Source organism: Pipistrellus kuhlii, unplaced genomic scaffold (genome assembly GCF_014108245.1).
Source record: "Pipistrellus kuhlii isolate mPipKuh1 unplaced genomic scaffold, mPipKuh1.p scaffold_m20_p_8, whole genome shotgun sequence".
In the NCBI taxonomy this organism is placed as follows: domain Eukaryota; kingdom Metazoa; phylum Chordata; class Mammalia; order Chiroptera; family Vespertilionidae; genus Pipistrellus; species Pipistrellus kuhlii.
In genome coordinates, this window is record NW_023425584.1 from 32,922,272 (window position 1) to 32,939,530 (window position 17,259).

Sequence of the window (17,259 nt, forward strand, 5' to 3'; positions counted from 1 at the left end):
CTTCTCTCCTTTTCTCTTTTGAAAATCAATAAACATATCCTTGGGTGAGAATTTTTTTTTTTTTTTAATTGTGCCTTAGTCAGAGATTACAGCATCGGCCTGCGCACCAGAGGGCCATGGGTTCATTTTCAGTCAAGGGCATGCACCTGGGTCCAATCCCCACCCCCCAGACCTTCCACTCTCTCTAGGATCAATGGAAAATATATCCTCACTCCTTTAGTGACAGTTGTCAAAAGGCAAAAGCTGGATTGACTGGTGTTAATAAATTTTCCTTCTTTCAAGAGTTGTAGCCTTACACTCTCCAATGATTGAAAGTAGATGTCAAATAAGTATTTATTTTACAGTTGTATGCTGATTAATAACAGTAGTCCAGCACCAGCTATAACTAACTTTGGAAGTCTAGACGTGTTCTTACACAGAGATTTTTTTCTCTTACACAGAGCCCCCACCACGGCGGCTTCGTCCGGAAGGCCGTCTGGGAGGAGGTCTGGTCTACTTAGCATGTTACACTTTTATTATTTTAGATGTATAGCTAGTACAGTTTTTTATGATTCGGCAACAGAAGTTATCATGCATTTAATAGACTCATTTTAAAAAATCACATTTAAATGTTACTGTGTATTATGTGATATGAAATGTCAACACTATTGATACTAAAATTAAGTTGTTACTGAACAATTATCATCATTTTTACTAGCTCTAAGTAAGATGTATTTACCAATAATTCTTAATATAGAATGCTCCTGGATAGTATATTTTTACTCATTATTTCACTTCCTTATATTTACACGTAATGCTGCATTACAAAGCTTGTGAATACTACAGACATTCACAACATAGCTCAAGTTAATTACCTCAAAACTTAATTGAAACATTTTTCTCGAGAAAGTTTGTCAACGTCTAAATTTAATATATTAAATTACTGTATATAGTGATGACTGAAAAAATATATATTTTGGGCCCATAAATTCAAAGGTCCACTAAATTAAACCATAGTTTTCACTTATCACTATCAATGACTAACTTCACATAAAAAATTGAAACAAAATTTTATTTAAAAATTAACTAGCCAAATGTTTTGTCAACATGCCACCCAATGAATGGCAGTTCAAAAACCAGTGATGATGAATTGAGGGAAACTGACTAACATCATTGTGTTTTTGGTGTGGTTTTTTTTTGGAACACAAAATCTAGAATAAACGCATTGGGTGCAGGGATTGATGGGATTACTGGCATGGCCGTAGAATTAGGGACGTCCTAAGTGGGTTTGGGAGATTTACCTTGTTATAAGAATAGCTGCATCCACAGAAGACGTGTCCTCTCCCCAGCTTGTGGACATCTCTAAGTGGATATCATTCTTTTTGCCAAATTCTTCATGTTGCCACTTGCAAAAACTCTCTAGCATTTTCTCTCCGTGGTGCCCAATATACAGATCTGCCTGTAAAGAAGAGATTTCACTTCAAGGCAAATTATCCTCAGATTCACAAAACACTAAAAACTGAGGGGACGCCATGAATTACTAAAGCAAACTGCTGACCATAACATTAATTAGAACCTGGAAGACATTAAGGATTAATTTAGCCTGAGGTAAAAATCTTAGAACTTTGTGAAGGTACAATAATTACAAAATCTGTTTAATGCTCTTCAGGGGGAAAAAAGAGAGAGAAGTTCAATGAATATTGAGAATGTGTAACTTTTAAACTCATGTACAGTGGTGCCTCGCATAAAGAACGCCTCGCACAGCGAACGCTGCACACAACGAACTTCATTTCATGATTCATACAACGAACTTCGTTTCACACAACGAAGTCGCCCGAGCTTCCACAACCGCTTTGCCCGAGCTTCCACGACTGCTTCGCCCGAGCTTCCACGATCGCTGCCGATGTATTGCATCCTTCCGCGCAGGCACTGCAGGCAGTCGTTAGTCACTGCGCTTAATTTAAGCACGTATCGCGGCAATCGTTCTTCATTACAAATTAAATCACGCACGTATCACAGCAGTCGTCCTTTTAAGTTAAACTCAATATTTTTTTTATATCATGGCTTCTAAAAAAAAGCAGGAAGGTGATTTCAGGTTTTTCATGAAACCATCGGCCAAAAAGCAGAAAATGGATGAAGATGTGCAAGATTCGGTAGACTCTACTTAGTCTGTCTTAAAATTAAAAAAATGTGTGTGGTTTTTTTTTTTTAATTATGTTTTTAGATGTATCTAAATAAAAATAATAACAAAAAAATTATCTTTTTTTATGTCATCTTAGCATATTTTATGCTACAGAACAAATTATTTTTTTAACATGTATTGTTATGGGAAAACGCGTTTCACATAACGAACTTTTCGCATAACAAACTTGCTCCTGGAACAAATTAAGTTCGTTGTGTGAGGCACCACTGTAACTCATTATTTCTATGATTTAAGAACAAAGTACCAGTTAAGCAGCATGCTAAAATTATGTCACAGAATAGTCCTCATTTAAAATGACTTACAGATAAGAAAAGACTTTACATGTACATATTTAGAGGAAAAAATAAAACTGTCATTAAATATGACTTTTTAAAATTACTTTTAGTAAGTTAATGTTTGTGGTCACATGTCCTTGGAAACAAAGAACATTCCATTTTTTGGAATAAAAATTGAGGCATTAACCAAAACTAAAGACCAGTTTATGTATATTCTAAGTGATTCTGGATTTTAAGTCAATAAAAAGTACATCGCTAATATTCCCTTTACTTAAAAGCAGCTGAACACAACTTCTCACCCACTTAATTCAGAACAAAAAACTCAAGACTTTCTTACTGGAGTTTCATGGAGCAGAATAAGCTTTATCACACGAAGATTGACCTGCACACCAAGACTCTTGTGTTGGAAAAGGTTAAAAACCTAAAAACAAATAAAAATAAAAATCCTAAAATAAAACTGAAAAACATCTTAATTATTCTAAAAGCCCAGACATGGGAGCAGTGTCCATTTAGTTGGGAAATCTTATATATATTTAAAACTTGAAGTACTTAAAAAATTAGCTTAAATAAGCAGTAACTTAGCAAATTCATCTAAGGCTGGGCATTTCAATGGGGTGCTGAGAGAAGGGTGGCTTTTATGATACTGAAAAGAAGGACTTTGGTAACTAAACTCTAAAATTTGTCTTAATTCTCAATTCACAAAATGCCAGAGTCTTCTTTTCTTCTGAGAAACAGTCCTGAAAACTCAGCCTGCTTTATGCCACTTCCCAGTTCATTCCTTGGAGTCTTTTTTTCTTGCCCCAGCTAGCTGTCAAATAGAGACACAACTTCAAAGCTCTTCCCTTCAATGATCCCATGAAGACACGTTTGTGGGTCATGGCTGCTTAAGGGTTTCAGACCATCATTATAACAGGTTTTCTCAAAACACGGTGCATGTTGAATGCTGGAAAGCAAGGTGAATTTTTATGTGTTGTGTTGAGTTTTTGTAAAATTTAGCATTTATTTAATTTGGAATATAAAATATAATCCTGACACATCAAGCCCATGCTCTGAGATAGCATTAGTTGAAAGTTGGTGGAGTGTTCAGGGGTAGCTGAACATACACTGAAATGACTGCAGTGTGGGAAAATCTTTTTGCTGGGGAAAAAAACAAATAACAAAAAAAAAATGGAAATTGTACAAAAACATGACATATTTCTTCTTGAATCAGTAGTGCTCACCCATATATGGTAACTGGAATTATAAATGGACATTTGCCTCTGGCTTTTATTGATGTTTATTCTCCCCCTTAGAATCACGCTTCACTATGACCTTCTAATTCTGCCTTGAAGGAGGTTTACTCAAAACCATACACAATTACGTCAAAGGATTCACGAGGCAGTATGCATCCATAAGATGCTAGGTGCAAACTAGATTTCTGCAGTCCGGATATTGCCAGCTGAAGTTAGCTACAAATGGTTCAGCTGGTTAGAAATTTAGCTCTTAGCTATCAGGTTTTACTCATCCACTAGTATTATAACTGAAATCTAATTTTACATACCTATATAAGAGTTCCATGGGTTATCAACCTTCACTTTTATTCTACCTCATAATCCAGAGTATTGTGGGTAGGACCATACATATAAAAAAAATATTATAACATTTCTGCCCACTTCAACAAATGGCCTTTATAAATGAAAATGAAAAGACAGGCACACACACAAAAAAAAGAGAGAGATAGAAAAAACTAATGGAGTTTTGCCACATCACAATGAACAATATAGGGTTGTTGTTTTTACTAGACGATGTGAATTATTATGTTGATATCTTTTTTGAGACAGATCAATGTGTTAAACCTAAAGATTTTTTTTTTTTTACTGGTGTCAATAAAAGAAAGGAACAGTAATGAATTTTTAAAGAACTTCATTATACTCACACATTTCTTCCTTAGAGTTTTCTTGAAAAAATTCCAAGCGCACTTTAAAGTTTGCCTACCATATTTAAGATGGTTAGAATGAATCTCCTGGCTGCATCTGCTCCATGATAGGAAACCATTGCTGGGTCTGCAACCACTACAGTCTCTATGTTGTATTCTTGGGGTAATTTGTATGAATATCGTTTCCCTCTTCCACTCTCTGTTACTTTTTTAGATCTAGGTCTTCCTTTATCTGCAACAGAGAAATGAATTTTCACATGTGCCTCCATCTTGGCAAAGTAAATTTTAATAATCTGTTTATTCAATAATTTCAAAATATGTTTACCAAATACCAGTATGTAATGATGATACTATGGTGAGCAAAACCAAGTAAGTCCCCTTCACATGTGGAACCTAAAAGGGCATCTGGCATGGGAGTATGACTTTGGAACAAGACAGAATGGACTTCTGCCATTTACTAAATCTACCATTTGGAGAACTAACATCACTGCATCAGCCTTAGTTTCCTCATCTGTAAAATGAATAATACTAACACCTACTTTCTAGAGTTGGTGATGGCTTATAATAAGTCACATTAATAAAAATAAAACAACTCAATAAATGAAAAAAATAGTATAAATAAGATAACCTAATAAACAAAAGGTAGATGATTTTCTTTAGGAGACCAGTAACAAAATAAAGGTCTACTTGCAAGAAGTGCCTTAAGTGATTTCACCACATATCCTAATTTCAGTCAGACATCCCTAATGACTAAAACATTATGCATGGCTTACAAAGGATTTGGTTCTGCCTTCCATCAGGATCATATAGAAGTGTGACCTTAGGGTAATAAAAATTCCTCAAACAGGGCCATATAAAAGCAGTATCCACAAATAAAAATATTTATAAATTTAAGTACATAAAAATATAAAATTTCTGTTTATTAAAACATGCCACTATCATAATGAAAAGCATGCCAAGTTGGAGAAGATATTTATAATGTTTTTTCCATAATAAAGAAATAAAAGCTGCTCTACATCAATGACAGATAAACCAATTAGAAAACTGGCAAAGTACTAGAACAGTGATTTCTCACTAAAAGGATATCCAAATGGCTAATGAAAAGCATATGAGAAGATGCTGCCAGCCGGCGTGGCTCAATGGTTAAACATCGACACCTATGAACCAGGAGGTCACAGTTCGATTCCAGTCAGGGCACATGCCCAGATTGCAGGTTCGATCCCCAGTGTGTGGTGTACAGGAGGCAACCGGTCAATGGTTCCCTCTCATCATTGATCTTTCTTTCTCTCTCTCCCTCTCCCTTCCTCTCTGAAATCAATAAAAATATTTTTTTAAAAGATGCTCAATCTCATTAGTCTTCAAGAAAATAAAAATTGAAGTTACAATAAGTTAAAGTAATTAAATCCTTAGAATGGCTAAAATAAAGAGGTGATTATATGGTGTCAATGAGAATGTGGGGGCAAGAACTGGAAGTCCTATACGCATACATGAGCTGGGAGTTTAAATTAAGATAAACACTTTGAAATACTGATTGGCAACAACCACTAAGGTTGAGCATTTGCACACCCAATGATCTATGATTGAAAATATATACTCATCAAAAATGCATGCAAATCACATGTACGATTTATTCAGAGCAGCATTATTCTTAATAGTTCAAATAACCATCAATAGTACAATGGATAGCCCTGGCTGGTGTGGCTTAATTGGGTGGGCGTGGTCCCATGCACCAAAAGGTCCCTGGTTGGATTCCTGGTCAGGAAACATGCCCAGGTTGCAGGCTCAATCCCCTGGGGGTGTACAAGAAGCAGCTGATTAATGTGTCACTCTCACATCGATGTTTTCTCTATGTTGTGCTCTTATATCAATGTTTCTCTCTCCCTCTCTTTCTATAAAAAAATCTTTTTTAAAAATTGTAAAATGAATAAAGACACTTTGGCCTATTCATACAATGAAATGCTACACTGAGTGGCCAGACTATTACAATCTCTGAACACACAATAATCTGGCTACTCAGTATGTGTGTGTGTCTGTGTGTGTGTGTATGTGTAGTAGAGGCCCAGTGCATGAATTCGTGCATGGGTGGAGCCCGGCCAACCTGGCCAGAGGGAGAGCACATGGATGGTTGGCCGGCCTGGCTGCTGGTCGAACTCCTGGTTGAGGGGACAATTTGCATATTAGCCTTTTATTATATAAGATATACACTGAGTGGCCAGTTTATTATGCAGTTAGAGATCATAATAATCTAGCCACTCGGTGTGTATACCAATGAAAATAAACCAATTACTGCAGTGTGCAAAAATATAGATGAACCTCCTAACAGTAAGTCTGAGCACAAGAAGCCAATTACAAAAGAGTAGGTGAGATTTGGATTATATCCCTCCAAAAAGGAATGTGGAGTGAGAAATAGAAAGAAAAGGAGGAAGTCCTAGGAAATTCCTACATACAGGGGGCGTGCATGTGGAAGAAGACACACTCATGGAGAGATGACAGAAAAATAAAATGAGAGCCCAAAAGAAACCACAGAGATAGTCACACAATGAGAGGGGCTTTGTACCAAGTTTCTTCCCTTTGTGGCCGCAGCTACTGACAGCTACGTTGGCCCCAAACTGTCACTATGCAGCATCCATATTTGCATGTTGCATTTAAACTAGAGGCCTAATGCACAAAATTAATGCATGGGTAGGGTCCCTAGCAGCTGCCAGCTGCCAGCCAGGGCCTTCCTTAATTCTGCCCCTGGTGGTCAGTGCACATCATAGTAAGTGATTGAATTCTTGGTTGGTCAAACTCCTGAGGGAACACTTTGCATATTAGGCTTTTATATAGACTAGAGGCCCCGTGCATAATTTCATGCACCAGTGGGGTCCCTCATCCTAGCCTGCAGGATCAGGACAAAATAGGCTCTCTGACATCCCCAAGGAGTCCTGTACTGCGAGAGGGCACAGGCCAGGCTAAAGGACCCCACTGGTGCATGATTGGAGCTGGGGAGGGACGTAGGAGATTGGCCAGCCAGGGAGGGACTGTGGGCGGCTCCAGGTTGTGTCTGGCCCATCCCATTTGGTCCCAATAGGCCAGACCCTAGCAGCAAGCTAACCTACCGGTCAGAGTGTCTGCCCCTAGGTGGTCAGTGCATGTCATAGTGAGTAGTTGAGTGGCCTTAGCATATCATTAGCATATTACACTTTTATTGGTTCAATGGCCAACCAGACGACCAGACACTTAGCATATTAGTGCTTTTATTATGTAGGATAGGCTACTTGGAACAAATCTAAGTTTCTTAGGAATCTTAACTTCATCATACATGCCATCATACAAGTTAGCCACTGGGTGTGAAGATCATGCATATTGAAGTAATCATTTTATTAAGTTGCTTCCTTTGAAGCCTTCATTGTCTACACCAACTATGCTTACTCATTCTTCATCTCCTAAATCTTGAGGCCATTTTCCACCCATATGCAAATATAAAGACAACGTAATTGATATTACACACTTCCAGTCAGAGAGTTCATGTTAAAACGTGTATTCATTGGGGCTCAATGTATGATCTCCATACTATCCTCCACATACTGACAATAATCTCCACAACAGTTATGGATGGTGCATGGAAATGATTTCATCAGTGGTCTGAGTCCTAGACATACTCATGATTTATACTAAAACGTTAAGGAATGTATATTGATAATGTCACTTGCCTGCTTAAAGTCTTCAGAGACAACATTTTGCCTTCCAGATAAACTTCTTCCCATGGCACATAAGTCCCTGCATTATCTAGTTGATGACTACCTTCCCAAGGTTGTATCTTGTGGCCATATTGAAGACATTTGTCTTCAGCTCCTCGAGACAATGCCATTGTTCCTTCTGCCTAAATGCTTTCCCCAACTAACGACATGCACTAAAAACTTCACACATGTTTTTCATTTGTAAGCATAATGTCATTTAATTCTGACAACAGCCCTGAGCTTTGGGTATTACTATCCCGAAGTGATAATGGAGCTTTCGAGAAATAAAGTTTTCCAAAGTCACCAAGCTAGGAAGTGATTGCACAAGAATGTGAAAACAGGCAGTCTGACCGCAAAGTCCAGACTCAGCCTGCACACTCTGTCCTCTTTTCCTCCTGCGGGGTGGCTAAGTTTTATTTGGTCTTTGAGGTTCAGACCCCACCAGTGAAGCCTGAGATCTTGTGCACTGAGGCTGTCACAGTTCTTACCGCACTACAGTGTCATTACTCCTTTACCAGTTTGTCCAAAATAATACATGGATGCCCTGGCCCAGTAGCTCAGTTGGTAAGAGCATTGTCCCAATATGCCAAGGTTGTGGGTTCGATTTCCAGCCAGGACACACACAACAATCAACAAATGAATGCATCAATAAGTGGAAAAACAAACTGATGTCTCTGTCTCTCCCCTCCCCTCTTCCCCTTGTTCCTCTCTTTCTCTCAAGTCAATCAATAAATAGAATATTTAATTTTTTTAATTTTTTTTTTAGAATCAAGCATTTCTTTTTTTTTTAATATATTTTATTGATTTTTTTACAGAGAGGAAGGGAGAGAGATAGAGAGCTAGAAACGTCGATGAGAGAGAAACATTGACCAGCTGCCTCTTGCACACTCCCTACAGGGGATGTACCTGCAACCAATGTGCATGCCCTTGACCGGAATCGAACCTGGGACCTTTCAGTCCGCAGACCGATGTACTACCACTGAGCCAAACCAGTTTCGGCTAAATAGAATATTTAAAATAAAATAATACATTAGTTGCCTCCTGAGAATATGAGCTGTGCCTTTTAACTCCATATCACTGTGGGGTGACTGGTCATGCTTATGTTGCAAATAATTAAGCTAAACTTCAAAATTTTAAGAGAATTGAAAAAGAGTACCTAGCTGGAGTGGGACTGAGGTGTGCCTTAAACTCAGGGCCTCTGACCCTCAACCTTATGTGCCTTCCCTTCCCCTACATTAATTTTAATAAAAGAATACAACAAGGTTGTCTTAAAGTATAAAAAAATCCCCGTTTTGAGAAAATATGCATAAAATAAATAAATGTAAACATAATGTACTTAGGCTTCAAAATGCAGAAGGGAAATCATACAAAGACTAAGTTGAATACAAATAAATTTTATGATTCCTCTAGAGGCCCGATGCATGAAATTCGTGCACGCATAGGGTCCCTAGGCTTGGCCAGCCATCAGGGCCGATCTGTGGGGTGGTCATTGGGGCAATCGGGAGGGATCCCCACAGGCACCTGCCTTGGCCCGCCTGGCACCACCGGCTCACTGGCCCTGCCCCCTGCCACCACCACCAGTCGCCTCCCTCTGTGGGGCAATTGGGGGGCCTCCACTGGCACCTGCCTTGGCTGGCCTGGCGGCCACCCGTGCACCAACCCCAACCCCCATCCCGCCACTGCCGCCGCCAGTCGCCTCCCTCTGCAGGGTGACCGGTGGAGAGATCTCAGGGCCCCTACTGGCACCTGCCATGGCTGGCCTGGGGTCTCTGGGCTGGGACAACCCCTGCACTAAGCATCTGCCCGCCTGGTGGTCAGTGTGTGTCACAGGGACCAGTCATTCCACTGGTCATTCTGCCATTAGGTCAATTTACATATTAAGGCTTTTATTATATAGGATTGTGCAAAGGCAAATACTGTAATGTTATTCAAATTTGAATCATGTGTTTAATATGTGAATATATAAGCCTGAAATAAGAGCTCCAAGTAGACATCTCAGTGTAAGTAAATAAATATTTTGTTTCATAAACTGTTCATTTTAAAATGATATTTTTAATTCTATGCTCTTAAAAAGCCACTGAAAAAAGGTAAGCTCAGTAAATCATCCAACTGATGACAGCTTAGCATTTCTTGTATGCAACTGCTTGGTACAGATAGGTCAATTAACCTATAATAGTTATGCCTAACCAAAAAATATTAATAATAATAATTAAAACTTCATGAGAAATGCTTGTCAAATGTGAACCAAGTATTTATGCTTTATAAACCTATTAAGATTAAAAATTTTCTAGCAATCTTTCCCCCCTACATAATGATGCACACAAAGCCTGCTTTCTGTGACCCATATACATGGGTGTCTAGAGCAGCTGGAATTTACTACAGTATAACTCATGCAACGCTATCTCCTTAGATGGACTAAATTCAAGCTATGGTTGCTGTTGTCATTTCACCGTACAAAAGCTGTTCTGTTGCTTGTTCGTAGTGCTATGACATCCATTCAGCTGTTACATGCCTTGTGCTATAGTTCTTAGAATAGAGAAGAGAGATGTGTCTTTTTTAAATTGACTTGATCATGCACACTGAGTGGTGTGACAGAGATTCACTTAACAACTTTTGAAGATGATTCCCAAAGAGACTGATATTATGACCTTTCACAAAATAAAACAGAAACCACGGATTAACTTGAGATGAATATATCTAAACAGAAACAAATCGTAATTCTTCCTGAATCCAAACACCCTACGCACCTGAGGATATGAACATCCTATGGCCTCTGCAAAAGTTACTATTGTCAAAATTCATATATCCAAAACAGCCTCAAAACCACAACCAACTTTAGACTTAATATCTTGGCACTTACACCTAATTTGAAATCTGAAAGTCAAATTTTAAAGTCTTTGCACCAAGAATTCTTCAATAAATTCATATTTCCTCAGATTCTAATCTAATATCAGTGAATATTCACTGAGATGTCTGGTTTAGATGTTTAAAATTGTTCCGAGGGAAACTCATTATTTGCTGGATGCTGGCTACGACTTCCAGATCCTACTTATGTAAGAGGAATCATTCATTTCCCGGCCATTCTTGCTGATCCACAGAGCTCTGCCAAAGGAAGTAAGAAAGTGCACAAAATAGTCACCATTTCATGTCTGTGAAGTGCTAGCAGACAGGCAGAGACAGGGTTTGGGGGTTAGGAATGTCTGTGCCTCTGAAACTGCCAGGTTGAGGGTATGCTGATACTGAGAATAAAAGCCAAAGAAATGTTTACCCTTCTTCCGGTCCCTCTGATAATTTTAACCTCCAAGATGAGTTTTACATGGGTAAAATGTTTAAAATTTTTTAAAAAGATGCTTCTGCCAAACCAAGAGCTCACAGGATCAGCTTCAGGATTCCCAGTGTCATGTCTATCCCAGCAAGGTGACCCACATCCCAAGAGAAACACTTCACAATATAGGAGAGACGTGGGGCATATTATATGTTAATCTCTGAAGTCCTTGTGAGTTTATATTTCTTGATATTAAAAGATGGCAGTTCCCAGAAAACTAAAAAATGGACTGAAAATATATTTAATTGCCATTAACCAAAGAAAAAAGATAAAGCTAGTAAATGAATGGATGGCTGCACGGATAGAATTTTTTGACAGATCCATCTCATATTGTTCCCCCAACCCCCACATTGAATAGTTAGTCAAATCTTTCAGAGGGCATTACCTGAAACAATACCACAGAAATGACTGTGAGGAGCTGGCTTCTCTGTGACTTTCTCCTGCACGGACCTTTTCTGCCTATACACCCGGTGCGGGTGACCCGTTATCGCCACTGTATCATTGAGTGGTTCAATAAAGATGAAGTCTTCATTGAGCTGTATGAATCCCATCTGGAATGAATAACATAAAGAGACATGTAAGAAATGCCATTTGAATAAATTACTTTCTGGGTTCCCCTAACTCGCACACTATTTTCTTTCACATATGTGCATGCATTCTTCTAGGGAAGCTATTCGGGCAACCGCATAATAAAGTAACTGTCTTCCCATTTTATTACTTCATCTTTATGTACTTTATTACACTAGCAAAAACTTCATTTAGCTAGTCTTAGCCTGTGTGGGTGGGAGGCGAGATGCCAGCAACAGATGCACAGTAAAACTTCTGGAATGTTAAAGGCTCACTTTGGGAGACCCATGGGCTCACTTACATGGACGGCATGTACAGAAGAGCAATACAGCTCTTAATTGCATACGAGACATAGTCCAGCTTTTTGACAATCATTATTTAACAAAGTAAGTCATGTAACATATCAAAGCAAACATAAGAGACACAGCATTAGAGTCATTATGTAAAATATTCTGAAGGCCTTCTACTAAACATTTTGAAAACCTATGAACAATAAATTACAGGAGAAGAAAGAGCATCACTTACATAAACAAGTTTCATTTCATTCAATGCCAAGAAAATGGATTTTAAAGTTCGCCAATTGTGGGCAGAGGGCTAAAAACTGTAAAATGTGGTTATGATCAATAAAAAGAACTCATAACAAGTAGGTATCCTTTTATTATATTGAAGCTAAGCCTAGTCATTTCTTTCCTTTTTTAGAATAAATTTGCATTATAGCTAGGAAAATATTCCACATAGAACATATGACTTAATCTTTTCAATTTTATTTTACTCCACTGTAATATATATATATATATATATATATATATATATATATATATATATATAATTGATCACTGTTAACTCTTTAGTAATTATTTTTGAATAATCCCTTAGAACCTGCTTATTCATACCCAATCTGTTAATATCAAAGTTCATAATTCTGCTTTGCATTAATTATATATAGTTCATTTTAATTTGATTCACATATACCTACCACAGCAATAATATAATTACTTTTTCAGACATAGTAATTCTTCCAAGCTGAATAGTAAAAAAAAATAAATCTACATTTTTAAAAAGTACATTTTCCTTAGACGTATAGAAGAAGCTTTTTCTTTTGCTTTGTTCTAATGATTAAAATATATTGCATCTTCCATACAAAAAGTCCAGGTGATTGCGAATATGCTATCTCATATCATTCTGTAAGAATTAACATTATAAAATACCTTAAGTAATCTAAAAATCCTCATCAATTTCATTTTATTATATCACAAATAAAATTTTGAAGAACTAGAAGAACAGTTCCACTCGGCCAGCATAGCTGTGATTGAGTGTCAACCTATGAACCAGTTCTGCTCAGGGCACATGCTCAGGTTGCAGGCTTGATCCCTAGCGCAGGGCATGCAGGAGGCAGTTGATCAGAGATTCTCTCTCACCATTGATGTTTCCACCTCTCACCCCCTCTCCGTTCCTCTCTGAAATCAATAAAAATATTTTTAAAATATTGGGTCGGCAACTAAGTACTTGCGGATTTTTTAAAGAAAATCAAAGACAATTTTTTCATGGAACTAAATAACTTTATTCTGTAATGTATTGCCCATTTTGATCAATGACCTTTTACCATCTTTCAGGCAGCATCATAATCCCACGTTCAAAAAACTTCTGGTTTTTATTAGCAAAAAACTGAATCAGGTACGATTTGACATCATCATCATTATTGAAATTTTTACCATTCAAGGAGTTTTGTAAAGATCGAAACAAAAAGTAATCAGATGGTGCAAGGTCAGGACTATATGGTGGATGTGGCAAAACATCCCAACCAAGCTCCATTAATTTTTGCCGAGTGACCAAAGATGTGTGTGGCCTTGCATTGTCATGATGGAATACAACACCTTTTCGATTTGTCAATTCGGGCCGCTTTTCTTCAACTGCATTGTTTAATTTCGTTAGTTGTTCAATGTAGACATCAGAATTGATCGTTCAGTTGGGTGGTAAGAGTTCAAAGTAGACAATTCCTTTGTAATCCCACCAAACTGATAACAAAACCTTCTTTTGATGAATATCAGCTTTTGATGTTGTTTGAGTTGGTTCACCTGGCCTGCTCCACGATCTTTTCTGCTTGATATTGTTGTAAACAACCCATTTTTCATCGCCAGTTATCAGTCGTTTTAAAAATGGATCATTTTCATTACATTTCTTTAGCAAATCGCAGCTGCTAATGCGTTGCGTTAACTGTGATTCTTTCAGTTCGTGAGGAACCCATGTATCGAGTTTTTGAACATAGCCAAGTTGTTTTAAGTGATTTTCAATGCATGTATGTGATACATGAAGCTTCTCTGCAATCTCACGTGTTGTACTGTGACAGTCCGAATTGATTATTGCTTTGATTAGGGCGTCATCAACTTCAACTGGACGACCAGAGCGTTTTTCATCTTTGAGTGAAAAATCACCAGAACGAAATCTGGCAAACCAATTTTGACACTGCCGTTCTTTTAAGGCTTCGTCACCATAAACAGCACATAACTTTTTATGAGCTTGCAATGCGTTTTTCCCTTGTGGAAATAAAAAAGCAAAATATGACGAAAATGTTCCTTTTGATTTTCCATTTTTCAACGAACGCCAAACGAAAACTACAAAACAGATCAAAAAACTTTTTTCACTGATTAACAGCTGAATAGCCAACTACCAAATAACAAAATGTGTTTTACATTTGTACTACGTCTGCAAACCTAAAAATTCAACTGAAGCCATATGTGTGTGAAACCCGCAATTACTTAGCTGCCGACCCAATAAAATAATAGTTACACCATCTCCATCTGTCCCCTTCTCTCTCCCTCACTCCCTTTTCCTCTCTCTCTCTCTCCAAGTCTTCTTCCCCTAACCTCTTTCTCCACCCCATATCTCTCTCTCTCTCTCTCTCTCTCTCTCTCTCTCTCTCTCTCACACACACACACACACACACACACACACACACACACGAGTGCAAGCTCACATGCACACATCATTTGCGGGTAGGGATAATGCAAAAAAAAATAAAGATTTACCCTAATGATTCTTTTAAAATATTTTTCTTTCAAAATATGTATATATTTGTCCAGCCGGCATGGCTCAGTGGTTGAGCGTCAACCTATGAACCAGGAGGTCACGGTTTGATTCCTGGTCACGGCACATACCTAAGGTTGTGGGCTCAATCTCCAATAGGGGGCGTGCAGGAGGCAGCCAATCAATGATTCTTTCTCATCATGGATGTTTCTCTCTCTCTCTCTCACTCCCTTCCTCTCTGAAATCAATAAAAATACTTTTTAAATAAATTTTTAAAAATATGTAGATATTTGGGGCATTTTTTTGTGTAATTTTAATATGACACTATAGACATTTTTAAAACGAGAAGGACCTACTTAAAAAGAAAAAAAAAAAAATGTTATTCATTCAAGGTATATTTACTGTCTGACCACAGCGTGCGGCTCAACTCACTCCAGGGCACGTTCGGTGTTCTCTCTCCATGGACGTGTTTCCTGTCCGAGATCAAAAAACTATCCTGCAGCTTGGGAAGTGCTCTAGCTGAGGTTGGTTTCTTTCAAGATAATGACGTGTACTAAAAAGAATTGCAGAAAATCTTAAGGTGTTCTGTGTCTCCACAAAGGGCTTACATTGTCCACTAATAAAACAGGTTGTTTTATCGGTACTGTGATTGTACAGGCCATGGGAGAACAGAAATCCACACTAACTTCTCTGACAAGGGCCTCTGTGCTCCACGATCCTCAATGAAGCCGCATCACTTTAGGGCAAATATTGTCCTTTCCATTTTAGAAGGAAAGGAAAGATTGTGTGAATTAGTAGGACACTGTCCCTTATCTAAAATAAATGCAGACTATATGTGTGGTTTACTCCCAGTTGCTCTTTTTAGATTTTTCAATGAGACATTACATGCAAATATTTGGCAATGAAATTAAGTTTCACAGTTATTCCCTACCTTGCTTCTGTCATCATGTACATTTCCTCATATGGTGGCATCTGTTATTTTGTCACTGAATGTTATTCTTTGATTTGATGATTTAGCAAGAATTTCAGTGTTTTGCACATTCACCATAACTTACATAAAGGTGTTGCCAGCCATGTCTTCTCTTACTGGTTTTGATATTTCATCTCTCTATTTAGATGCCTCTGTGCTTTTTAAAACAACTATTAACATTGATTTACATGTATGTTTACTGATACTGCCACCAACTTCTAATCACAAATTGAAATTTAATTTGGCCAATATGCACGAATTTTTATATATTGTTTCTTCAATTCACCAAATATCACTGTTGCATTTGTCCGAATTTAAATGAACCATGGTCTATTAAATAGACAAACAGATTCCAAAATCTAATCTCTATATATAAAAGGCTAACATATAAAGTGTCCCCACAGGAGTTCGACCAGGAGACCGGGAGTTCTATCGCTCACTATGACATGCACTGACCACGAGGGTGCAGTATGGAACGAAGGAAAGCCCCAGCCAGCAGCTGGCAGCAGGGAAGGGAGGCCCGCTGCCAGGCAGAAGGAAAGCCCTGGCCAGCCGCCGGAAAGCTCTGATCAGGTCTGATTGCTAACCAGGCCAGGGGAGCCTCCCCATGCATGAATTTTGTGCACCAGGGCTCCAGTAGAAGCATAACTAAAAATTAACTCAACAATTAGAAAGAACCGGGCACTCTCCACTCTGGTTCCCACTCCTACTAGGTTACCTCCCTCCCTTTCACAGTCTCACTTCCCGTTCACTCACAAAACGGAAGCACTACTGTGGTTATTTTTCTCAAGTGTTCCCGTCACGCTTCCATGCGCTTTCCTGAACTTGTCTGTATTTTACAAAACTTTGGTTTTCTAGCTAACCTTTAACTGAACTGGCTGAAAGTATTTTATCAGAGGCTCAAGCATGTATTGTGAGAGTCTTTGAGAATATCCTTTAATATTAGTATAGCACAGTGGTCGGCAAACCTTGGCTCACAAGCCACATGCGGCTCTTCGGCCCCTTGAGTGTGTGGCTCTTCCACAAAATACCATGGCCTGGGCGAGTCTATTTTGAAGAAGTGGCGTTAGAAGAAGTTTAAGTTTAAACGATTTGGCTCTCAAAAGAAATTTCAATCGTTGTACTGTTGGTATTTGGCTCTGTTGACCAATAAGTTTGCCAACCATTAGTATGCAAATCGCAAGACCTAAATTCCATTAGTGTTACAGGACATTAGGTGGCAGATCTTATAACTTCAGGACACAAGAGGAGTCCTGAAGAACAGCAGGCTTTGGCTAAGACT

The 17,259-nt window shown here is 38.3% G+C and overlaps 1 protein-coding gene across 1 annotated transcript in view; it reads right to left on the reverse strand.

Moving 5' to 3' along the window:
• The window catches only part of ADAMTS19 (ADAM metallopeptidase with thrombospondin type 1 motif 19), a 190,991-nt gene that overhangs the window by 140,794 nt on the left and 32,938 nt on the right, over positions 1–17,259 (reverse strand). The window contains exons 3-6 of the mRNA XM_036424499.1: positions 11,802–11,967; positions 4,432–4,604; positions 2,795–2,878; positions 1,281–1,438 (exon numbers count right to left, since the gene is read on the reverse strand). Coding sequence (XP_036280392.1) covers positions 1,281–1,438; positions 2,795–2,878; positions 4,432–4,604; positions 11,802–11,967 — 581 coding nt within the window. The remainder of the gene's footprint in view (positions 1–1,280; positions 1,439–2,794; positions 2,879–4,431; positions 4,605–11,801; positions 11,968–17,259) is intronic.